The 26830-nt window shown below is 41.4% G+C and overlaps 1 protein-coding gene across 1 annotated transcript in view; it reads right to left on the bottom strand.

The window, feature by feature from the left end:
- The window catches only part of LOC140693124 (uncharacterized), an 843637-nt gene that overhangs the window by 526224 nt on the left and 290583 nt on the right, over positions 1 to 26830 (bottom strand). Inside the window, exons 2-5 of the mRNA XM_072957183.1 lie at positions 25513 to 25636; positions 1162 to 1333; positions 998 to 1053; positions 569 to 708 (exon numbers count right to left, since the gene is read on the bottom strand). Of these exons, the coding sequence (XP_072813284.1) occupies positions 569 to 708; positions 998 to 1053; positions 1162 to 1333; positions 25513 to 25589 (445 nt within the window). The 5' untranslated portion in view covers positions 25590 to 25636. The remainder of the gene's footprint in view (positions 1 to 568; positions 709 to 997; positions 1054 to 1161; positions 1334 to 25512; positions 25637 to 26830) is intronic.

The following is a 26830-nucleotide window of genomic DNA, read 5'->3' as shown; positions in this document are numbered from 1 at the left end:
ACTGGGGAGGGGTGGATAGGTCATTCATTTCCACTGCTCTTTCTGAAGTGATAAAAACGTTCTGGAATAATAATGGTTGCACAACTGTGAATATGCTAAAAGCTGCTGAATTTTACCATTTAAATGGATGGAATTCATGGTGTGTGAACTATATCACAATAACGCTGTTATATGAAAAAATATTTCTTGACAAATATTTTTCTTTTTATACCACTAGTCTGTCCCACAATTTAAGAAAAACAAAAAACCAATACAAACCAAACTGTGCCAGGAGTTCTTTAGGACTGCAATATCCCTGGGTCTCCAAGGCCTCTGGTGATGCTGTTCCTGTTAACACACACTAGCTGGGCTGGGCTAGTTAGGGACTGTAACTGTCTTTTTAAAATCGACGGTCACACGTTTCACCCTTGGAGAGGGAAGGAAGGAGGATATCACAGCTTCATGCCTTCAGCTCATTTTTAACAGAACCAAGCCCTGCTTTCACCACTGTTAATCCCTCTCACTATAAAAACACGTGACATCAACAAGCACCGCCATCATAACACCTGAAAGTGTTCAAGGTACTTACCTGCGGCAGAAACACTGAGGGAGGAGACAGAAGCTTGCTCAGCACTGATGCTCCCTTTTCCCGACTCCACCAGGTGAAGCTGGGCGCTACAGCCAGAGGCCCTCAGCCCCGGGAGCAGCACACACGCCACTGAGCTGGTCCTGAGGGAGGGTGAAAGGGAAAGGAGGGCAGCCCTAGGGGGGAGGGAAAGGGGGGGTGCGGGCTGCAGCCCCGCTCGGAGGCCAGCCCCAGCACCAGCATAAGCCGCCCGCTCCCGTCCAGGTCCGCAGACCACGCCCACCCGGGAAACAGCCCGCCCATTGGTGGGGACGGGCAGGCGGCCGAGGAGAGGAAGCCCGGGAGGAGAGGACTCGCGGGCGGGAGAGGGGAAGGGGACGCCAGCCGTGGACTGAGGGGATCCCGGCTGCGTGAGAGGTGGCAGGCACACACCTGGACCTGGACAGCTGTGGCCGGGGCGCCGGGGCAGGTGGTGCTGTCAGAAGGGTCTGGCCAGAGAAATTCAGCTGAACAGGGTCTGACTGGCGCCCTTGGGGGCTGTGAAAGGCGGATCACCCTCCCGAAGCCGCCTGAACCCTTTCCCGGGAGCCCCCCACCTTGCACTTCCACAGCCAGAAGCCCCGGCCCCAGGCAGGAACCAAAGGCCTAACGGGCGACAGAGTTGAGAAGCATTTGGGGCCAATCCCCGGCTTGGACATGGAGCTTCGAACCAGCGGACCACCAGGCACCGACAGCGCATGCGCAGGAGGGACATGGATCCTCTGGATTCTGCGAGAGAAGGTGGGACAGCGAGGGAGGGAGAAGATGGGAGCGGGTGGAGAAGAGGGGAAAAGTGGAGGGATACAGATGGACAGGAAGAGCAGAGAAGGGATGGGTCTGGATAGGGGAGTGTCGTAGCGGAGTTGGAGAGAAAAAGCTTTACCTCTAGGGCACCCTGAGATGGCAGACCTACCTCTGTACCCTTCTGTAACCGTTCAAGTCTCGCAGCTCATGTTTTACCTCCCTGATCCAGCCCTCCATCAGATGCTTCTGCAGAAACACTACGGGGATCACACCCGTTGCCCCCATGCGGAGCTGGGTTTTCTGTTGCTCTGAGAACCAAGCACCCGCAGGTGTTGTCGCTCAGAACTTCCTTGGGAAGAGCACATATTCCCCTTTTACACGCTGGGAAACAGGCAGGAAGGATCACTGCCTTAGCTCCACTGTCCCAGGTGTTGGGCTGGGGGGAGTGGTGTGGTACAAGATCAGAGCCCCAGACAGAGCAGACTGCCTGAGTGTTGGTGCATAGTCCCCATCCCTCCTGGGTAAACCATACCCCACCCTAGTGGAAACATCAAGGGCTCACAGTGGTTTCCTGGGGGTGGGAGAGCTGTCCTCATGTGAAGGAAAAGTCCAGCTGGGCTAACAAGCTAAGTCACAAATCTAAGTGTGATAAGTGTCGGTTTACTGATCTAAGTTCTGCTGGGCTATCTCGTAAATCTGAAGTTTAGTGTCAGTTTATTGGGCTAACAACCTAACTCGTAATTCCAAGCTCAACAAGTGTCAGTAACGTGATCTATTACAAATTGATAAGCTCCAGTGTACTGATTCCTTGCTTTTTGTTCTTTAAGTCTTATTGGCTAATATCCCCTTACTTGTATTGAAGTATTTAAAACCTCATGTGCACGTCTTGGAGGTGCTCAGAACTTCGGAGCAGAAGCCCCTCTGAGCCCGCCGGCATAATAATTCTGAGTACTCCAGCACTCCGATTGGTGCTTGTTTCTTGGCTGGCCTGTTTCCATAACACTCAGCTCCAGTGCCCAGCTTTCTAGGTAGATAGGAGTGTTACCAAGTCCAAATTCATTCTCCTCAGTGCAGGACAGGCCAATAAGTTTGGAAACCAGATGTTGGGGCTTGGAATAGCAAGTTTCTGTAGACCTAGTTGGCAAACTAATGTTCTGGAAAACCATCTCCCCAAGTCACAATTCAGGCTCCTTTCCTACGCGCTTGGTTGTTGCAAACTTCTTAGTGTAGGAATTCCTTCTTGTTAGAATCATTTGTTCTTACAGCTATCTGCGTGGGTCAGATCCCTGTAAATCTCCAACAAAACAAACGTTATTTTCTATTCTGCAATTTGCTATCTTTTAATGAATGAAAAAGTGTTAAATATCCTTAAAGGTCAGAGCTTCAGAATAAGCTCTCCTGTGTATTTCAGGCTCTAGGCAACAATTTTTTACAAGCAAGATGAAGCCTAGGAGACAGAGCATAGGGTTAAATTCAAAGGAACAGATCTAATATGGAGTCAGATTTGTTCTGTTCTATTACCCGGGCAGAAGCCACTTGAGGATTTAAATCTCTTTAAGTTAAAAATAACTAAAATTTTAAAGGAATTTACATACATAGGTGGGAATGTGCAAAGCATATCTGGAAAAGCAACCAAAAGATAGTAAACAGTGGCATCTCCAGACAGGGCTGAAAGAACAGAGGATGAGGGAAAACTTCTTTCACTTGTGTATTTTTGTGCTCTGTCTGAGTTTTTTTTTAACCATTTGCTTGCATTTCTTTTTCAGTTAAAATAATGTGTAATGGAGCAAAGGAGTAACTAGCTTAGCAAATACAGCAGCCATGGAATCACTAAGTCATCACTTTTGATTTAAGCCAGAAAGCATTTATTGACTCTCTCCAGTGTGCTCAGTCCTGTTTTAAGACTTCTTTTATATTATTATTATTATTATAATACTATTATTATTTCTAGTACTATTACTATTACTATTATTACTATTATTTTATGAAATAATAACATGGTATACCTCACCCCTGCCCATGGCTGGTGGAAAACCAACTGAGTTTTTCTTGAGCTGTTTTCCAAGGAGTAGAGATGAGTTTATAAACAGAACACATCTTCAGGGCAAAACAGGCAGTGTGCATTACCAGCAGGCCAGACAGCAATGAAGGGTTTTCAATAGAGGCGCCCAGAAGCTGAGAGAGAAAGCCTCCAGGACACTACAAAAAGCTGCCCAAACTGCCATCTCCATGGTACTACTGAAATAGGAAAGAACAAATCTGACTCCATATTTGATCTGTTTCTTTGACTTTAACAAAGCCAAGTTAATATGCTCCGGTCTTTTCATGGGTTATGATGTCACAGAGGAAACGGACAGGTCAACAAGGAACCACTCTGCCGTGATCACGGAGCCGGGGAAAGGGACGGGCTGCAAGATGTATGAAGCAGCCGCAACTGTGCCCGTGCTTCTAGGCAGGTATCCAAAATCGCCTCGACAAGGTGTCAAACATTTGTGCCCATGTCCTCATCAACAGACATGTATTAAAGACAAATGGAAACATATAAAAGGCCAATACCCTTGCTGGGTACACCGTCCAAAGAACAAAGTCTCAGTTTGACAACTGGCCATCTCGGTTCCATGGGATTCATTCTTGGAGAACCTTAAAAACCACTCTTCTGTCCTCAAGAATTGCTGCATATTTGTCCTATCTTTGGCTCAGGGATGCAGCACGTTCAAGTGAACTTTAATGTCTGCACAGATTTGACTGTCTTTCTCCAGGTTCATTTGTCCATTCCAATGAGGCCTGAGCTAAGTCCATCCTCTGTAAGATCTAGTCCCTCCAGTGACAGCTCATTGAGCCTGCAATTAAAAGCCAAGTGAACAAGACTGTCCTCAGCTAAAAATTTCACCCACCCTTCACTGTTTTCTTAATCTCCTCTCCTGGCTAAGTGCAACAGACTAACACCTCCCTCCACCAAGATTACCAACTATGTCATTTTGTCTCCCCAAAGAGAAAGTAAGGTCCATAATAGAGGAGACAACTACATAGTCACCTCTGAATTCGTAGCATATAGAAATGTTAATAAATAAAACTATGATCATGGCTTCTTTCCTTTAAAACCTTTCTGGTTATTTGAATGAGACCTTGGAAGGGAGGTGTTTGCTGTCCAGTATCTTGATCCACAAGACTCTGGAGGCCTTTTTCAGAATGGCTGTTCACTGATTCATTCAAAACACAACTTATCAATCAAGGAGTAGCTGTGCTTTTCTGCCAGGTGTTTGTGGTCACTCTCATGCCAGAACAACTTTAAACTATATCCTTACTTTGGATTTGTTATTTTTCCCCTCTTCCAACAAAATTGACTTTCCTTATTTTCTTGCCTTGAGGAATTTTTTTTTTCCTATTTCACCCTTTAGTAAACCAAGATCCTCAGGATGGGCTTGGCCCATAATATGATCCCCCATCCAACTCCTAGTGTCAGAGGCCTGGGGCTCACATCCTGCCCTCCTGTCAAGGCAACTGAAAATCAGTTCAGGATCGAACCAGCACCCCAGGGATTCTAAGGCTCGCATATCTCCCAGAAACCCTGCTTTCTCATTTGTCTTGGCTTCTGAGAATTTCCCCTCACTTTCTTGACAATTTGTTGTGCAGCTTGAAAGATGAGGAAGGAAGGTTTTATTTCTTAATCAGCATTTTAAGGAACTTGTGTAATGAAAGTTTTCACGAGTTTCTAGAACCCTCCATTGCCGAGAAAGAAAACACACTAGACATTTTCTAAATTTAGCTCCCATGTGCATTTTTTCTTTGTTTTTGTTTTCTTAACTGTTAACAGACATTTTTTAATTAAAAAAAAATAAGGCCCCAAAAAGGATAGAACACTGAAGGGGCAATCAAAATTAAAGGGCAAAGACAGAAAAATGATAACTACTCTACAAAGTTAATATAATACATACACTATGTATCAGATCAGCAATTCTCAGTAACAGCTAATTGAAACATGACCATGAGGTAAAATTTCTCTCCTGTCAGGACATGGCCAACAGAAAATACAATTAAACCAACAAACTAATATCCTAAGTCTGGCGAGGTACAGAAGTCTACAAGCTAAATGTGTCTTCTTCTGGAAAAGAGGAAGACACACCAGCTCTTTTCTGTGGAGCCTGAGCCCACGGGAGGACGGTGAAGTGAGCTCTGTAAGTACCCAATTAGCAAACTGAGTGATGAATAAATAGACGTGAGCTTTGATGACAGAGGTGATACTACTATTCATTTGTCCTGTAAAGTATGACTTCCGTTCAGTGATCAATACTTCGGTGTCCTCAGGAGTTGACATTATTCGAAAATGCACAGCCTTGGCCCAGACCTCCTCTTTCAGCTCGTGACACTGCACTTAGATGTCACAAGGGCACCTCCAACTCCACCTGCAAAGAGCTGACTTCACGGTGCTCCTCCAATAGCCGTCCTGCCCAGGACCTCTGGTCCGGGGCTAAGTTCTCCGTGCCTCTCCCAACTCAGACCCATCACTCACAGATGTGAATGGACCCCTCCTTCAGGGCCCAGATATCCTCAGACACCGAGTCCCACCACCCACACCTGACCTACCAGATACTCACTGGCACTCACTCAGCACTGACTCTGTGCTGGGACCATGCTGCACACTGCAAACGTTATCTCACTGGATCTCCACAACAGTCCTGGGAATTGGGTACATCACTGCTTCAATTGATTAGATAAATTCTTTCACTTCCTTGAGTGCGTCATTCAAACTGACACGGCTACTGAGCCACAAGCCTGGGCCTGAAAACAACTTGAAAATTGAACACTGCTACACCTCGCAGCCACCCTACTCTGACTCATCACATCACCTCCTGCCAAGCCTTCTAAATGTTTCCAAGCATTCTACAAGACAAAAGTGAACTACGAGAGCACCCCACTCTCCAACATAAAATCTGTCAATGATGGTCCACTGCCCTTAGGAGAAAGCCCCACCGGGCCTGAGCACAGCCCAACGGCCCAGCATCCGCGTTCCCTGCGCGGCCGCGCCGCCTCACCCAGTACGCAGCTCTACACGTGCCTTCTCTAGGACAGGGATGCTGACTCCGCACAACCCAGGGCTTGTCTCACTTGAACAATGATCACCTTCTTCAGTGTTCATCTTCTTCTTTGCTGACCCTCAGAAAAATGTTTTCTCATGATGAATCAATATCTTTTTCCTTATAACTTCCCATCATTGATAATGAGCTCCCCCAAAAGAGAGAAGACCTAATTGTCTGTCTCCTTATCTGTAAAGTGAGATTAACAAGGAAATATGTGAGGTTTTATGAGAAATAATATTCATGTGAGGCTGAGGGACAATTCCATCATACAATAAGCACTCAATATGTGCTTAATTAATATTAATAAGATTATATTGCATTCCAGCAACCTTCAATCAATTTTTAATGACTTTGTCCAACAGACTACTGACAAACTGTTGGACGAACCACTTTGAGCAGATCAACACAAGCGTACTGGGATAGGTAAGCGCTGACTCCAGTTGCAGCTGCAGCCACCCAGCACTATGGGGTAGGGGCAGTTTGCTCAAGCTCTTACATGTTGCTTGAGCATTTAGTTGTCGTTATTGATTAAAGACAGGTGTTCTTTAGTCAAAGCCCCTGAAACATAAATCTTCAAAGATTGATGCAAATTAGGTTTCAAGAACAACACTCTCACTAGAAATTATTTGAAAATCATAGTCTTAGCTACTCCGCACATCAAAAGGGCATGTTCTTAATGTATCTGACTAAATACACCGAAAGGGTTGTTTAAAAGAAATTACGATGAAGCCATCCTGAATAAGCTCCAGTATCATCTGCACAAAGCCCCACCCAAGGGTCTCATTTCACATTTCCACATAGGTGTTCAGGTAGCTTAACTTGGGTCTTGGTTTCTTATAACACGGGGTGGGGAATTGTTGTGGATAGATTTAAGTAGCAAATATATAACTAGGGTAATTGCTGTTAAGGAATTCTAGAAATAAGAAGATTGATATATAGTCCCACCCATAAGAAACTCAGCATTTCCAATTACAGCAGCATTAAAAATAAAATGAGAGATACATTTAACAAAAATTTACGAGATTTGTACATTGAACTTTTTGAAGTATCACCAAAATAAATTTTAAAAGATCTACATATATGGAAGACATCCCATTTCCATGGAATGATAGACAGTATTATTAAAAATATTAAGACTCCTCAAAATGATCTACATATACAGTGGAATCCCTATCAAAATTCCAGCTGACTTCTTTGCAAAAATTGAAAAACTGATCCCAAAATTAATATGGACGTGCAAGGGGCCCAGGATAGCCAAAACAACCTTGCAAAAGAAGAGTAAAGTTGGAGGACTCACTTTAAAAGGTACTAAAATGCTACAGTAATAAGTCAGTATGTTGCTGGCATAAGTTTGGATAAATAAATCTATGAGACACAATAAAAACCCACGGGGAAAAACTTACATTTACAGACAGTTTTCCACTAGGGGGCCAAAAACACCCCATTGAAAGAATAGTCTATTCAACAAATTGTGCAGGGACAGCTGGGTGTCTGCAGGCAAAAGAATCAATCTGGAATCTGAACACCCATATTTTATATAACAAATAAAAATTAAAACAAAGTAGATCACAGACAGAAATGTAAAAATTAAACCTATAAACTTTCTAAAAAAGACACAGTATAAATCTTTGTGGTCCTAGGATAGGCTTTGGTTTCCTGGATACAATACAAAGAGCACAAGTGATAGAAGAAAAAAGCAGATAAACTGGACTTCATCAAAATTAAAACCCTTTTCTTACAAAGGACATCATCAAGAAAGTGAAATGACAGGGGAAATGGGTATCTCAAGTCAGAGAGTGCTTGCTTAGCAAGAAAAATAAAATAAATCAGTACATCTAACTACCTCCCCTGTAAAGAAATTGTTTTAATGTTTAAAAAAATATAGTGAAAGACAATGTGCAGAATAGAAGAACAATTTTGCAAAACATGTATCTAATTAGAGAGTAGCATCCAGGATATATAACGAATTCTTACAACTGAACAATACAATAAAACAGACCCAATTTTTAAATTTACCACGAATTTAGATACATATACAAATGGCCAATAAGCATATGAAAAGATGCTCAACATCACTAGACAAATCAAAATCAAAATGAGATCTCATTTTACACCCACTAGGATGGTTATTACCAAATCACGGACAATAACAAATGTCATTCAGGAGGCAGAGAAACCTCATATGCGGCCAGGGGAAAGGGACAATTGTGCAACTTCTTTGGAGAAGCCTGGTATTTCCTCAAAAGCTTAGAGTTATACGGCTCAGCAATTCCACTCCTATATGTAGAGTCATCCCTCAATACCCTTGGGGGGTTGGTTTCAGGAACCCCACACCCTGGATACCATAATCCAAGGATGTTCGAGTCCCTTTACAATCAGCCATCTGGATCCATGTAGTGGAAACTACAGATATGGAGGGCCAACTGTACAGCCAACAGAATGAAAACATATTCTCATAAAAATTTCACATCAATATTCATAGCAGTATCATTCAGAGTAGCCAAAAGTTACTAACAATATCCATCCATCAATGAACGGATAAACACATTTACCAAGAATAGGCCCACAAACTTTTGGTCATTGAAACTTTGACAAAGGAGGTGAGAACATACAATGGAGTAAAGACAGCCTCTTCAGCAAATGGTGCAGGGAAAACTGCACAGCTGCATGTAAATCAATGAAGATAGACTACTCCCTCACAGCATACACAAATATGAATTCAAAATGTGTTAAAGAATTAAACATATAGACAAGACACTATAAACCTCTTAGAAGCAACCAAAGGCAAAACATGTGACATACATCTCAGCAATGTTTTCCTAGAGCAGTCTACTCAAGCAATAGAAAAACAACCAAAAATATACAAGAGGGATCTAATTAAACTTACAAACTTTTGCACAGCTAAGGAAACAGTAAGCAAAACAAAAAGACAACCAAAATATGGAATGGGAGAAAATATTTGCAATAAATGAAACTGCTAGGGGCTTAATTCCCAGAATATGTAAACAGCTTTTACACTTAATAGAAAGAAAAACAAACAATTCAATTCAAAAATTGGCAGAAGTCCTAAAGAAACATTTCTCCAATGAAGACGCACAAATGGCCAGTAGGCACATGAAAAAATGTTCAATATCATTATCAGAGAAATGCAAATCAAAACTGCAATCAAATATCACCTCTCACCAGTCAGAATAGCCATCATTGAGAAGTTCACAGACAATAAATACTGGAGAGGCTGCGGAGAATTGGGAACCCTCCTACACTGTGGTGGGAATGCAGTTTGGTGGAGCCATTGTGGAAAAATGTATAGAGGTTCATCAAAAGACAAAATCTTGACCTCCCAGATGACCCAGCAATCCCACTCCTGGGCATATATCCAGAAGGAACCCTAATTAAAAAAGACACCTACACCCCAATGTTCACAGCAGCACTATTTACAATAGCAAGACATGGAAACAACCGAAATGTCCACTAACAGATGGCTGGATAAAGAGGTTGTAGCATATTTGTCCAATAGACTACTATTCAGCCATAAAATAATAATAAAATAATGCCATTTGCAGCAACATCAATGGACATGGAGAATGTCATTCTAAGTGAAGTAAGCCAGAAAGAGAAAGGAAAATACCACATGAGATTGCTGACATGTGGAATCTAAAAAAAAAAAAAGAAAGGAACAAAAAAATAAACTTATCTACAGAACAGAAACAGACACAGAGTCACAGAAAACAAACTGTGGTTACCAGAGGGGGGAGGGTGGGGGAAGGAATAAATTGGGAGTTCAAGATTTGCAGTTACTGAGTATGTAAAGAATAAACAGCAAGTTTATACTGTATAGCACAGGAGAATATATTTAATATCTTATAGTAACTTATGTTTAAAAACAGTATGAAAATGAATGCAGGTATGTTCCTTTTTAACTGAAGTCTTGTGCTGTAGACAAGAAACTGACACAACATTATAAACTGACTAGACTTCAATGAAAATATTTTTAAATAAACTAAAACCAAAGAAAATGGAAAAGGATATTATCAAACAAAAAGAATAAAGTACTGATTCAGGCTACAATATGGAAGAACATTGAAATTTTATGCTAAAATAAGCCAGACACAGAAAGCCAAATAGTGCCCTATAAGGTGAACTGTATCTAAGCGTTTATTGTACTACTGTAAATTTTCCAGAGGTTTGAAATCTATCAATATCAAAATAAAATGTATTATGCATTAAAAACGCTTCCTCACAGGAGGGCTTTAATTATTAAATGCAGAAACGCATATAAAGCTCTTGGAAAAACAATTTGCACGTCCACACACAGTCACTGCTGTCACTGCCACTCAGAGGGTGGTGCCAGCGCTGATGAGAGCTGCCTCCACTCGCTCCCCTGCAGAAAGGAGTGAAGGCCTGAGCTCTGACAGGCAGGGTGAGTGTGAACCTGAGTCATACACAGCCACGTTCCACACTCTGCGTTACCCAACTTTCTTATACAAACTGCAACATGTAATGTAAACACGCTAGAGGGATGTATCTTACAACACAGGGAATACAGACAATGTTTTACAGTAACTATAAATGGAGCATCTATTGTACACCTGAAACTAATATCATATTTTAAATCACCTATATTTTTATGAAAAATTAAAAAATATTTTTAAAATGCTATCACTTTAATATTCAATTCGGTTTTTAAGTTACTACTAAACAGCTCAGAATGTATAAAAGCATTTAATTGTGCTGTTTGCTTACATATTTATTTACATTCAGCCTCTTGCTAAAAGAGAATTTAAACAATTCTGTTAAACACAGCTTAACAACCATAACAACAAAAATGCAAAACGGAGAGTGAAGAGAAAATGGAGATTCAATACTTAAATGAAACCACGGGGAGATAAACTCATAAAAATGGATTCCATGAAGTCAGGGCAAGTGTTAAAGGCCGACTACAAATTCAGCTGTAAGATTCTTGGCAGCTAAAGCAAAAAGAAAATGATGAAGGGGCCGGTGGTAGAGCATGTGCTTAGCGTGCACGGGGTCCTGGGTTCAAGCCCCAGGGCCTCCACTAACAGATAAATACATCTAATTACCTCCCCCCCAAAAGAACCCCAAAGAAAAGATAAAGATAAATTTCTTTCCCAAAGAACCCTGATATTAAATTTGGGTTAAATACTTAAAAAAGATAAAAAGAAAAATAAAAAATATAAGTGACACTGTGAAGGAAAACCCCAGCTGGGCTAACAAGCTAAGTCACAAATTTAAGTGTGATAAGTGTCGGTTTACTGATCTAAGTTTTGCTGAGCTACCTGGTAAACCTGAAGTTTAGTGTCAGTTTAATGGGCTAATAAGCTAACACGTAAATCCAAGGACAACAATTGTCAGTAACGGGATCTGTTCCAAATTGATAAGCTTCAGTGTACTGATTCCTTGCTTTTTGTTGTTTGAGCCTTATTGGCTAATAGCCCCATACTTGTAATTAACCCTATAAAACCTCATGTGCACGTCTTGGAGGTGCTCAGAGCTTTGGAAATGAAGCCCCTCTGAGCGTGCCAGCGAAATAAATCTCAGTACTACAACCTTGTGAGTTATACTTGTTTCTTGGCTTGCCTGTTGTTTCTATAACAACACAAGCGATAATGCCCGTGAGATAAATCTGCGGAGGTTGCTGTCAGGTCCCCATGTCTCACGTAGGAAAATCTGAAACATTTTTCTTACCATTCAGGGTCATCATAAGCCCACCTCACACCTCCCACCTTTAAATGCAGGAGCACAGGTAGGGCCCGATCTTTGCTGTCTCTGTGTCATCACAGTGAGACAGGATGGAAGGGGGAAGAGCACAGCCATTCAAGGAAGGCCACAGCAATTAACATCAAAATGTTAAAGGATTCAAACCCCAATAGGCCTTGAGGCTCAGGATGAAGAGATTTAACTTCTAGCAGATCTTGAGCTTCAGTAAACATCCATTGTAATAGTAACTTGGTGAATAACATGCCCCAGGCAACATGGCAGTCCCAATGCTAGCCACAAAAGGTCAAAGGGTGGGAAATGGCCAACTCCCTGGGAATCCTAGCCCCTTGCCCTAAGGCTGGTCCTTCTACTTATTAGCATATGAAACCACCAAGCCCAAGAAAACAAGCAACACAGCGCCACCTCGCGGTCACCACTCTCTCTCCCTCTTTGGGGAAGGCCCACAATGTGTGGAGTGTGTACCTACTTCTAATATGAGCATCAAACCCCCACACCTCGTGAAGTTTCTCTTGCCTATCAATGTATCTCTCTGAATAAATCTACCTTTACTCAACACTGGCTTGCTCTTGAATTCTTTACTGCATGAAGTTAAGGAACAAAATCTGGTGGGGCACATCCCAGGGGCTCAATGAAAGCCTGGGACACAGCCCTTCTCATGCCCAACGTTTTTTATTCTTGTATCAACAGGACTGGGCTGTGAAGGGAGGTCTGAGGCCACAGCTAAGGGACAGAAGAAGCCTCCAGGGCTCCAATTGGTGGGCAGCCTCTCCCCCAGCATGGGTCTTGGGGTCTGCCCGGTTCTCTGTGTTTCTCTGTTGTGCTAACTCCCCAGACATACAGTGTACTCCTAGGCTTGTCCCCACAAAACCCTTCTCTCCAAAATACAAGCACATCATGTCACAATCCTCTTGTTCAACAAGGAAATGTTCAGCCCACTTTTTTTCCTCCCCAATGAAGTACCCAACTGTCCTCGCTCCCATCACACCACTATTTTCTTTGTGAGAACTCTGCACTCGCCACACCCCATCCTGAACACAGGTGCCTTACTGGCTGTGATTGAGATGTTTCTTTCTCACACAGCAAGCGTCCTTTCACTTTCCCCTTGTTACCTTAAAAAAGCATTTCCTGAGTCACTCACCCCTCTGATTCTGAACTAACAAAGTGCTGAGTTTGCAGTCACTATATGCATACATCCCAGTTTTGGCTAGGTTTCCATCACAAGATCTTCATTAAGGAGCTGCATCAAGAAGTTTAAAGAGGCTATTCTTACATCTGAGTGGAGGAGCCTGCAAAAAAGTTGAATGGCTTTGAAGAGAGAGTTAACCAGGGACAAAGAATTTGCAGGTCCTAGTCAAAAGTGTCATGAGGCAAAATGTTCTCCCAAGACTCAGTGTGGCTTATGAACACGGAGTCGGCGGGGAGGAGGTGACAGGCAGTGAGTATGGTGAGTGATACAGGTTACGCTCCCCCAGCTGGGGAAGAAAAGGTTTTTTCCAGTTTTCCAAACAATTTCTTACTACCTTTTTCTATTATTGTCACATACTATTTCCAACGAATTAAGCATATCAATGTCAGTCATTTGGGCCACTTGGGAGAAGCTACACGATGCCATTCACAGGGCTGGGACATGACAGCCACACCAGTCTAGATTGAAAGAACAGTTGGGGTATTTGCAAGGTAATCACGGGCATGCAGCAAACTCCCCAGCTTCAATGACCTCATCTCAATGCTGGGGCCAATAAAACTACCAAGCAAAGTGCGTGATGATTATGGCCAACATCTGTTTATTAGTTAAGTGCCCGAGACAACTGTCGCTTAATGGGGAATGAGTAAGATCAACGAGGCCCTGTCTACCTGGCCACACGCGCCCTGCCTTCCTGCCTTGGTGCAGCAGCAGAACTTGTTTAGCTGAGATGAACACCCCCAGAGCAGCCCAGACGGGAAAGCTCCCAGCTCTGCACGGCGAGACATGTTCCTTTCCTTCTCAGAGCTGATCACAATTTGCTGTCGTCTGTTTTTATGTTTATCCCTTTTGTAACTGTCTCTCCTTCGGAGTTTTTGCTCAAGCAGCACAGGGCCAGATGTGTCTTGCGGCCTGCCGGATATTCTGGGCAGGGAAACAGCCGACTCCATATCTGGCTCTGGTGCTGAACAGAGAGGGCAGAAGGCCCAGGGGCCCATGCTGAACCGAGGCCTCTGCACCCAAAATTATGGTCTGATTTTGGGCAAAATTATACAGTCTTTTTACCACGAGATTCCTCATCTGTCCATGAAAATAACTGTCCATGGCACATAGAATTACAAGGATTATAGGAAATCACCAAATTCATAACCTAGCCAAGGGGCTGCAAGTGCATCCTCAACAGACAAATGCTGCCTTTACGGCTCTGACACATGCTAAGTGGGGCGGCCCCACACAGTGAACACTGCTAAGTGCCAGTGGGTTAAGTGCTTCATGTGTGCTATAATACTCTTTAGATCTTACAACAATCCCAGGGTGAAACGAATATTATGCCCATTTCACAGATTCACCAACAGGTTAAGAGATTTTGAATTCTATTCCAAGGCCCTATGGTGAAGAAATGGCAATTTAAACCGGAATCTGGGGCCAGGCCTTGGCTCCATCTCTCTCCAATCCACCTGACCACTTGCCTTTGAATTCCACCTCTCCAATACACAAGTTTCAGCCGGCCAGCTCTTAAATGCAATTTGTGCAGTTTGTCAATGTTGGTTAATTACCATAAACTGTTCTCAGAAACCACTACAGTAAAGAAAGGTGGACTTAAGGAATTCTGCATTGCGTTCTCCTGCAATGTGCAGGATCCCTTTCCTACACCTCCAAATCCAAGTGTATGCTTCCTCCCTGTTTATGTTTGCACACGGCTTATTAAAGCAGAAGGTACCTGCAGTAATTCCATCTCGGTTGCTTTCCAAGGTTGCAGATTATCCATAATCAGTCTGTGAACGAAAATACTACAATGTGAATGAGAATACTGCAACCATGACAGTAAACAAAGAATACTGATACCAAGTCATTAAAGGCTGCCGCCACCCCCCAGCTAGGACAGGCCTGCCGCTCAGCTGCTACAGCAACTCACAATGGTGTCATCTGAGCAGACTCAGAATAAGAAAGGACAGGCTACTGGCCCGAGATAGCTAGGTGCTTGTCTAAAAAATGAATTCAGTGAGTCCAAATATTTGCTTCCTCTCACACATACAAAAGTACTAAATTCTTGAACTTGAGATACCTGGCTTTCTTTAGATAACAAGCAATCTTTTATTGTTCCAACAACCTGGTCTTTGTTGTAAAGCTCCTATATATCCTAGCTCTGCCTCAACCTCTTGGGAGCAGTCCCTCAGAGAGTTCTGACAGGCTGTCATCCTGGCTCGAGTCCTCCCGCCAAATGAAACATAACTCTTAACTTTTAGGCTGCACATGTATTTCAGTCAACAGTTTTGGACACCATGAAGCACCACAGCAGATTTCTCTCCACCTGAACTCTCCAAGTAACCGGAGCCTTGGTACCAGCAGTGGCCCTTTGTGCCCATCCACCTCCTCGGGGAGTCCAGATGAATTTGGGTGAGTCTCTCTAGGTTCTCGGATCTCACATATTGGTTGATGATCCTAAGTTTTATCTGGCGGTGTATCCAGGTACGTGGCCCTCCAGTTGAAAGAAACTGAGGTGAATTACCCACCCAGTGGAGACATATTGAGTGGGGCCTGGTTGAAAGATAACAGGAAATATCCACCTTGAGGATATGTCCAAAGTGGGGCTGGTGGAAACATATGAGGAAAATACTCACCCAGTGGAGTCATCCTGAGTGAGTCCAAGTTGAAAGACACTGGGTTCAGGACTGAGTGTTTAGGTAAGAGTCTGGTCTAATATTTTCCTCAATTTGGTTACCTCCATTGAATTTTTCAGGATAAAAGTAAAACTCTTATGAGGAAACTTTCAACTCCAAAATTCGGACCATCCTCCTGGCTGGTAACAGCTTTCTCGGGTGACAGAGAATCTTCCAGGAGTGGTAGACACAAAGACTTCATGACACAGAGTTGTCCCTGTGGGAAATCTTACTAGCAAATTTATTCTGAGAACCCAACCTTACAATGGGGAATAGAACTTTCAAAAAAAAAAATAAAGAACAGAAAAGAAAAGAAAAAGAAATGACAGATTGCCAGTCTCCAACTATTACCCCAGCCAGGTTTATGTACATACAAAATTTACAACATTAATTGGGAATAAGAAAAAAAAAACTCACTCTGAAAATAACTAACCAGGCCTGATAAAAACATTTTTTGGAATTCTGAACTTATAAAAACAAAATCCCCTTTAGGGGTAACTTGGATTTCTCTTCCTGTGTCCTTGAAATGTAAATGTTTTATCTTTCTCTGGGTGTTTTAAGTGTGTGTATGTATGTATATGTATGTTTAGTTTATTTTTTAAAGGAAACCTTGGACTCCACCATACACAAGTTTCAAGTATTGTGTACATATGGTGGCCACGCAAATAAATTGGGATTCTAAGCAATTCTTTGATTGTACCAATTTTCAGATATTTTGCCATCTTAAACTTTGCTGCATCAGCCTGGACCACAAAGGCTTTTAGCTTTTGGAGAGTAAACCTTTGAATTTTATTTAGGCAACACCCCGACTCTCATGTGGAAGGGCCTCTGCATCTTATTGGTTTAAAATCACTATATATATATTATATTTGTATATAAATTGACGGCCATATGATGGATTTTTTAATTTGGAAAAACTTTTTAATTGGTGAAAGTTTAAAGAGATCTCATTATAAACAGTTGTTTTATGGTTTCTATTAAAATCAAGTTTAAATGTAGAAAAATATATCTAATGGTTAACCTAAGAACTTAGTTAAAAAAATAAAACTGGTTTGAAAAGCTACGTTTGTGTTTTCCTTTCTGATAAATGTTTCTAGATATGCTAATAAAAACTTAGAATAATTAATGTTAATTAGGTTGAATAACTGGAAAAATGATTGTAAAAATGTCGAAAAAAAAAATAAGTGGCTTATCCCAAAAGGATAAATATTTTTATATGGTTATTTTGAATCAAATAAATAAAATGGACATTTTTGGATTTACATACAGGGTTTTGATACTACACAACGTAAAGTTAAAAAAAAAAGGGCCAAAGAGTTCACCTACTCCCCCCCAAGATTAAAGTTCAAACAAGCCCATTTTACTTACCACAGTTTGAAATATATGTATATATAGACTGAAATACTTGATCAATAATTGGGATAACAGACCAATTAATGAAATTAAAAACTGAGAAGTGCCTAAGCTCTTTGGCTGAATCTTGGGCATCCTAGAGACTTCTATAAAATTATATACAATGCACACACACACAAAAAAAGGTTTCTGGTACTCCTTCTAGAAATAAGAATTATTGATTAAACTTAATAAATATAAAAATTAAAGGTATAAGATTTAATAAAATTGAGATAAAAGTTTGTGAAATTGGTATATTTAAGTGGTCTTTATACAAAACTTTTGCTTGTGTTGTGGGATACATATGTTTAAGAGGAAAAACACTTCCCCTTCTTGGTATTATAAGGCTAGGCACATATCTGTCCCTCTGAAAATATTAATTGAACAAATTAAAATAAACCAATATAGTTACATAAGCCGTCCAATATAATGTAAAACTAAAAACTAATTTGAGTGGCTAATAAAAAAATACAGGTTTACCCTGGGTTTAACTTATAACACAAGGAAAAGAGATCTTACTAAATGCCTTATGCAAGTTTTGGAAGACATATTTAAGTAAGCCTTAAAGTTTTAAAACATGGAATTCTTTGTTTACAGCTCTTCTCACTGATACAAAAATGCCATTTAAGGAGATAAAATACGGCCTGGGTGAGAGAGCAGTTCTCTGGGGACCTGGAAGACAGTGTCTTTGTCTTGCACATCAGAAATATAAATACAACAAACAGTGACCTAGGACTGAGTCTAATTAGCTCAACGAAATAAACCTTAAGGCCAAGAAATTTTTGGCATATTAGAACTCAGAACTCTGAAGGGTCCTTCAGACATTGTGAAGAAATTTTAACTGTCTGTTTCATAAATAGTAAGCCTTAATGATTTGAGCAAGCAAATTCAGCTTACTCCAACTATTATTATACCTATCTTATAAGTAAGTTTTAAAGTGAAGCTATGAGATCTCTAGCTTTTTTCTGATTATAAGCCTGTGTACACATTATAGAAGTGAGATATTTCTACTGCTAAAGAAAAAAAATTCAAAGTCATAGAGCTCTGCTTAATTGACGTAAAAATATAAGAGCTTAAACATTAAGTATTTTTAAAATAACAACTGAACAAATTGACTTTCAGCGTCATGTGAAATGGAAAATATTCAATATTAAGATAATATTTGATATTGTTTAGTTTAAGTATGTTCTAATTAATATAGACATCTTTAAAGTCATCAATATTATGTATAATACCTTTACTGTACCTAGGTTTAATGAAAGTCAAATAAGATCCTGTTATATCTGTTGCAGATTTGTCAAAAAAAAAATAAAAGTAATGTGCTGTGGTAAAATTTTAATTAAATTAAATGCAAATGAGATGAGAGCTTTGGGTAAATATTTAAAATATATTTTTAAAATGTATGTTTAAGATAATCTCTAAGTGTTTGGTATCTTTAAATTCTAGTGTTGTACTAAATTAAGTTAAATAACAAGATTTTATTAAATAGCTATGCCATTTTCAGATAAAATAACATTGAAATACGAATTACTTAACATTTAACTTCCTCTTACAGTGAAACTAAAGGTATATAGAAATATTAATAAATGGTTGGTGCCACACTGAAATAGTCTCTATTAGTAAGGGAATGATCTCAGTATCCTAGGAAAGTAATATAAATGCGTAAAGGAAGGTATAAGAATGGAATTATATTTTGTTAATGAAAAATAGTGACTTTCTCCTGAACCTGGTTACTTCTGAATAGAAGAAAAATAAGGGACACACTAATATAAGTATAGAAAGCTGTGGAAGGCTTGTGGAAAAGGAACCCTGAGGGAAGAGTTTTGTACATGGTCAGAATTGGCTAAGTTTAGAAACAAATTGGGCAACGTAAATGAATCTTAGAAGTAAGCTGGTACAAGATTAGAATTGTTTTTCTCTCTGTTAAGAGGAAAAAATTTTCTTAAAATGTTAATCCTCCTTCAGTAACAGATTGTAAAACTTCTTATACCACTTAGCTGATCTGTTCTGCCTTTACTTTTGACGTATTTTCTTGTTAATGAATTAGTACTACTTTACAGTGATCTATATGTTTATCTGATCAAGTGTTCTGAAATCTTTCAAAAAGCTCCCCAAATATAAAATTCTAATTAATTAAATAAAAATTAATTTAATTAATTAAAATTCTTTTAATCTCCAGTTAAGTTTGGGATGCTACAGAAGGCCCCTGAAACATCCCAAAGAGAGATTTTTAACTATAAAGTTTCATTTGGCATTTTAAATAACATGGAATTGTCAAATGAATCATAAATCTTCTAAGGTTATATTGAATGAGACAATATTATTAATATAGATATTGTAGAAATTATATGGACTCCCTAAAATTCTGGTATATCTGAAATGTTACCAGTGATAATTATGGGTATAGTGAACAGATTTCTTCATTGATTATAGTGTAACGGTGTTTAACCATGCTTTTAAATTTTTGTCATTTATAGACAGTTAATTGTTTTCTTCTGATGGTTTTGCAAAATGCTTTCTCTTCAAGGAGATTTACTGATTCCTAATAAATTTCACACTATAGCACTGAACTAAACTGGGTAAGACATTTTAAAGTTCTAATGAAAACTCTCATTAAAAGAATTAGTTACAAGGGACTGATTAACCTGCTGAATATGGTTATAATTTTTGATATTGTTTGAAATACTACTGGCTTTTAACCTGTTTCCCAGACGTAAAGAATCTCTTCTCCTTAAGCTAGTTATGGTTCACAGCAATTTGATAAATTATACCTATGTAATCACACTTGGAACACTTATCTTTTCTCTCTATTTGATCCCTCAAGAGACTAAAAACACTTAGGTTCCCAGTGGCTCTATCAAACAAATTAGGGAGATCATCTCCTAACAGATATAGGAGTATAAAGATATTTTAAGGATTTTAAAGAGAAAAGAATTTACCTAAATCTGTAAGGCAGAAACCCATGAAAAGCCTTGACGTGTCTTTCTTGGCCTTAGCAAACCTTAACATTCTACCCTGAGACTCCGTATTAAAACTTCCAACACAGCCAATTTAAAAAAGCCTATATGATCAAATAATCAGACTTAACTTGTAAAAAATTAATCTTGATTTGGCTATATTTGAGAAAACTGAGGGTAACTTAAGAGAGAAAATAAATTATATTTTACTGGATATTAAATTCTAGTTTTGTTAATTGAGGTCCATATTTACTAAGACACTTCCCAGATTATTCCTTGCTGTCATGTCACATTACTGTACGGTTTAATTGAATTATGAAAAGGATACTCTAGGTTTGTTTCTGAAGCTCAGAAATCTATCCTTGGGTAAAGTTCCAATGCCCCATGACCTGCAGCCAGGGGATTATACATACTGCAACAGGCATGACTTAAAGAACTGTCTCCAACCTGAATGGAAGGACCCTTTTTCAGGTACTCTTTACCAGACCATACACACCAAAGCTGAAGGAAACGGAGTCTCCGATTCATTTCCTATCTGAAACATCCCCTGCACTGCACTGGCCTATCGAGTGCTGCTCACCTTAAAACAATGCCCAAATGGAGAAAAAGCTACCAGACCAGGATGAGAAGAAGACGACATCTGAGCTAGACAGCTGACCCAAGACACCGGACCAGGACTGTATACCAATTACTTTGATAATTTCTCCAACCTTTGATTATGATCTACTCCACTTGTTAAGTTTATGATAAATTACCTATGTCTAGTACTTCTGTGTTACCTTGGTGGGTTTCCCTACTCCAAGGCTCTAATTAGATAGCCCTCAGAAACGTTATTCTAAAAAGAATTTATAGTTCTGTTTAGGCCACTGTTGATCTTACAAGGTGGGAGATTTCAACTGGCCAATTAATACCTGCTCTGACCCTGACCATAAATATGAACTTTCTCATAGGATCAAACTCAGAAACACAAGCAAAATTTTAACCCAAAAATACAACTTCTCGACTATTAAATTCTTACTCGTGACTTTATTAACGTTACTAGCTGTATTACTTATATCCTGTCTATTTTATAAAATTGTTGTCTGTTACATTTCCCAATGTGTAACTAGGCCCACAAGATTGATGATGGCTAAACATCTTGAAGAAACAGATAAAATTTATAACCCTGAATAAAATAAATATAATAGTGTGATTCTATTTATGGGAATGAGCAAAGATGGGTAAACACTTCCTGGATCATAATAGAGTAGTAAGACAGGTGATCCAGAGAACTTTTAGTATCAACAGGGTCTGACAAAAAAAAACTTACACCTTGAATGGCAACTTAGAAGATTCTTCACCTGAACTAGGAATGAGCCATCCTAGCACCGTGGGACAAAATTGGTCATGAAAGTTCTCTCAAAATATTGGTCAAATTTAGGACCAAGTGGGAGCACTGTGAATGAAAATACTACAATGTGCATGAAAATACTGCAACCATGACAGTAAACAAAGAATGCTGAATCCGAGTCATCAGCGGCTGCTGCCAACCCCCAGCGAGTACATGCCTACAGCCCGGCCTCTCAGCCACTCACAGTGGTGCCCTCTGAGCAGACTCAGAGTAAGAAAGGACAGGATACTGGCCCTAGATAGCCAGGGGCTTGCCAAAGGAATGAATTCAATGACTCAAATGTTTGCTTCTCACCATACATAGAAAAGCAGTAAATACTTGAACTTCAGATATCTGGTTTTCTTTAGATAACAAGCAATATTTTATTGTTCCAATTACCTGGTCTTTGTTGTAAGCTTCTATATATCCTAGCTCCTCCCCTACCTCTTGGGAGCAGTCCCTCAGAGTGATCTGAGAGGCTGTCATCCCGGCTCGAGTCCTCCAGCCAAATAAAACAAAGCCCTTAACATATAGGCTGAACGTTTATTTCAATGACGTTCCAGAATAGACACAACTCATCAATTCTGTAATGGAACACACTGAATCAGGAACCAAAGCGTGTTTTAGTCCGGAAAATCTCCGGGTTCCTATTTCTTCATGTCATTATACAATCCCTCTAGAACTCATTAATTTGCTGTCTGCTCCTCTGGCAACAAAACTCGTAGAAGACTCAACTCAGCAGAGCACCCTGCTGGGGAGAACACCCCGCAGAAGCACTGCAGGCTGCCTGCCCTCCTGCACGCTGTGCTGACCCTTGGTGTCCTCCGTGGAGACCAGGCCAACAGAGCTGTTCCTAACAGCTACAAATTCGCACACGTTAAATAAATCATTTTAGTTTATATGATATTTTACGTATATACACATCTCTGAAAACAACTTTGCAGAAGCTCAAATCTTCAACATCAATCCCCAAAGGCAAATCCGTCCCCAAGAGGAAACAAGACTTAAGACGACGCTAAGGCCTCCAAAGTCCTCTCAAGGACCGTCAACGAAACTGCCTGCAGGTCTGCAGCTGCAGGCTGTTACATGTCTGCTTTTAAAGCAACCCCTTCCTTCCCTCGGGTATTACAGTGTCCCTCTATGCCCTCCCGTCTCAGGGTAAAAGCAGCCGTTGCAGAACCTTGCAGGGAAGCACTGACAGGAGTCGACAAAGAGGATCAGAGCTAAGCTTATACTTCTGATGACACGACCTTGTCACTGTGTCACTTTACAGATGAAGATATATATAGAGAGAGGTGGGGTGATATTGCTCAAAGTCACACAGGTAATAAGTGGCAAAGTCTATAACTCTGCTCTTCCCTTCGGCGTGACGCCCCAGCTGGGACGCCCACAGGGTTGTCTCATGCCTGCCTGAACAATCCTCTCCTGTGACTCATAGCCCACCACAGTGTCTGACCCTAGCCTGCCTTTTCAGCATCTATTTCCTCCAGTCTCTGAGGAACAAGGCCGTTTGGGCCACTGTATGACTTCCGGCTCCCGGAAACATCAGTGCTCATGCTGGTCTTGCCTGTGCATCCGGCCCGCTGCTCAGAGGCTCTTCCTCCCCTGCAGGAGGACGTTTCCAGTCCCTGCAGGGACACCTCCTCAGGGGAGCCCTCTTCTCACTCTCAGCACGGCAGGGCCACATCCCGAGCTGCCCCATTAGGACAGTGTGCGCCCAGGTCTGTTAATCAGACCAGCAGCATCAGAGCTAGGGATTATGCCCGGGCTACCCTGCAAAACTACTGCCCGCCACACAGCCCCCAGCCAGCAGGTCACCTGGAAGTCACAGCAAGTGCCCCACCCAATCCAGAAGCCTCTTCATTTGCCAGCATCGCTGATGACTGGTTTCCAAACTTTGGTCAGTTTCGCACAAAACAGCACCTTCAACTGTGAAGCAGAGGGTTTCGCTTCTGCTCCCCATCCTTACTGGTAATGTCAAGGAAAACAAAGAGGCCTTTTCTCAACACTTTTATAATGACACCCTCCCACCCACAATACTCATATGCTCAAGAGCTTTGGATCCAAGTGATTTTCTTTCCCTTATGATAAGCAGCTCAAAACACTGCGGGATTCCTTCTATTTAGAGGGTATTTGTACTCAGTTTATCGGCTTTAATCTGTTTTTGTCTCTCTTCAATATCCCTAGCAGTTGCCACCTCTTACTCCCTTCAGCAGCCTCCCTCCCAACATCTACTCTAGGAAATCAGCTGTGATGAGGGGCCCTGGGGCAGTCACAGACGATGCAACTAAGGCAAAGAGAGGGTCCATAATTTGCCCGAGAAGATCAGTTTCAACCCCCAACAATGTGTGTCACGTCCCTGTGTTTAACTCTTATGCTAAGCAAGATAACTTTTTGTAGATTATGGTTATAAACAGATGAGGTATAAAAATACATACAAGGACACACATCTACTCTAAGATGCTCACTAACTCCACTATTTTGTTTCTACTTATTTCTATTAAAAAATATTAAGAACCTCTGCAGTCAGTATAGCAAAATGTTACTGGGCTTTAAATCCAGAATATAGAGGTGTTAAATCTGTCATTACTCATACTTATTTGTATGTTCACAATACAAAATTATTTGAAAGTCCCTCTCACCTCCCCCTACTCACTACTGGCTCTCACCTGAGCTCCCAGACCACACATCTAACAACCTTTCACTTTACCCACAGCTGAACTCATCAGTTTTCCGCAGAACTCCCTCTGCAGCTTTCCCTCCTCAGAGCACAGAAGGACCATCATTTACCTCATTAATCCACCCAGAAACCTGGGCCTTACTCCATCCTGCATTCACAGCCAGCCTTCATCCTTTCCTTTTTACCATCTAAACATGCCTTCAATATGTTCGCTTTTAAACACTGACCGTCCCACCGCTCAAGTGGAAGCCACCAACACTGCCCACCTGGACTCACGAGTCTCCTAAGTGGCCCCACAGCCGCTCTCCCCTACTTGAGACAAATGGGACTGTGCCACTCCCGCGCTTTTTGGACTCTTTTAAGACCCACTCTTCTTAGAAGAAACTCCAAGTTCTTCACCAGGTGAAAGTCTTTGCCATGAAATTGTCACCTCAGGGAGGGCAGGACCCGCCCTCTCCCCTCGGCCCCGCCCTCTGGCAGAGCATCAGCTTGGGAGGACCTGCTGAGCTACACCAACCTGTATTCTAAACCTGGTCTGAGTTCTTAGCAAACTGCTTCACTTATCCATACAATTCCAAGGTAAATTAGAAAGATTTTAGATGTTGAGCTAGACTATTGATTTTGGGATTTTGCACTAGCAACCTGCAAGGACATGTTCTAAAGATTCTGTCTTCTTAAAACCACACCCAGGTTAAAGAAGTATTTGTGGAATGTCTTCGGAGGAAAAGGGACTGTACTTTTACAGGCTTTATGTTTTATAACATGAACAACCCAGACAGGGTCACAAATGGAACCGCCTCACAAGTGACAGAAGACAGGTGAGAGGCACAAAGCAACAGGTTGCAAAGATGGTAAGAGTAAACATGATTCTCCAACCCCCCCAAAAAATTTTTGAAACAACCAAAAATTCTGAATTTTAAAAGTAAAAGAGTATCATATAGAGAAATGAAATAAATAATGCTCTTCATCAGGGTTTCAAGATTTCACTCCAGAGTTTTTAGCAGGCCATACTGAATCCTAGCACAGAAAAATCAAATGGACTTGTAGTGAGAAAGTTCCAGGAAAACTGCAGTAATTCCTCCACTTGTGTAAGGACATACACTCACCTGCTGAAGGTGAATGTAAACCGCATTCTGGATAAATTCGAAAGCTTCCAGGCTCCGCTTCTGGATGCCAAGGACATGGACAGCTTGGAAGCATGCTTCTAACTCAGTCATCGGCATTTTTACACTGCAGGGGAAACGGAGGCACCCAGTCAAGAGCAGAGATGTTCCTGTCGTGTCTCACAGGCCGTGCCTCGGGGATTCAGTGCCCTGCAGCAGCCCGGCCCCAGGCAAGGACCAGCAGCGTTTTCCACCCAAGCAGGAGGGGCACTGTGCTTGAGAAAGCCCATCTCCGATGGGGGCAAGAGGGGCTGGTGGGGTTCAGTGAACCTATAAATGCCCACAGAAATATGCCTGCATTCATTCAAGTGATGCAAACAACTGTAGCAGGCTATTTAACAAAATTTCAATTGTCAGTGGAAATTTTGCCATTCCTTTCCGCTTGTCCCCTGCACTCTGAGACAGGCTTAGGCTCTCTTACACCTGCAGCTCTGTGCAATAGTTGTGAAGTCATTTTACTTTACAGATACCACGGTTCTGCCCAGGGTGATATCCAGCCCAGAGAGGTGGCCCAGGCCAATTTAAAGCTATGTGGCTTGCGTGCAGGGACAATTACAGGAGCTGGTTCCGGAGCCAGGCCCCTCCCCACCTCTGCTCCCCTCTCTCCCGAGGCCCCACTGCCAAGCACTCAGGCTCCGTGATCTTATGTCCTACTCTTCTACTCTACTCCAAACCCTTTTCCTTTTCTTTTTTTTCCCTAATTATTCCCAGCTGGAGTGATTTTTCAATCTCAATATCTGAAAAAATTCCTGCAGCCGAAAAAGAGGTCTCCAGAGGTCAATGCCCATATGCTGGTTCCTGAAGAGAGCCCCTGGCTACGGGGACCCTCACCAACACTCACGGGGCATCAGAGATGTTGCAGGGTCGGCCACCCCCTACAAGAGTTTGCTGTCACCCCAATGCCTGCACAGCATCCCTGCTCACAAAATATAGTTGGTACACTTATCGGTTATTAAGAAGCAAAAATACAAAATTGCTCATATTTCTTACTAATATTATCTATGAAGCTGGAAACGGAATTGTAATAAAATGTAACAGTTTTTACCCTATGTTAAATCTGTTCCTTTGAGTTTAAACCTGTGCCCTGTTTCCTAGGCTCAGACTTGGTAGCTCTGCACCATTTGAAAAAGAAAGTTGCCTTTAGCCTGAAATCTGCAGGAAAGCCTATTCTCCTGGCCCTGATCTTTAAAAATGTTAGCTCATCTGCACTTCTGTAGAGATGGCAAGTTGCATAATAGAGAATAGCCTTTGTTTTTTTGGA

Source organism: Vicugna pacos, unplaced genomic scaffold, assembly GCF_048564905.1.
Source record: "Vicugna pacos unplaced genomic scaffold, VicPac4 scaffold_19, whole genome shotgun sequence".
Taxonomy (NCBI): domain Eukaryota; kingdom Metazoa; phylum Chordata; class Mammalia; order Artiodactyla; family Camelidae; genus Vicugna; species Vicugna pacos.
Note: the sequence above shows the minus strand (reverse complement) of the source record. Positions and strands in the feature narration are given on the sequence as shown.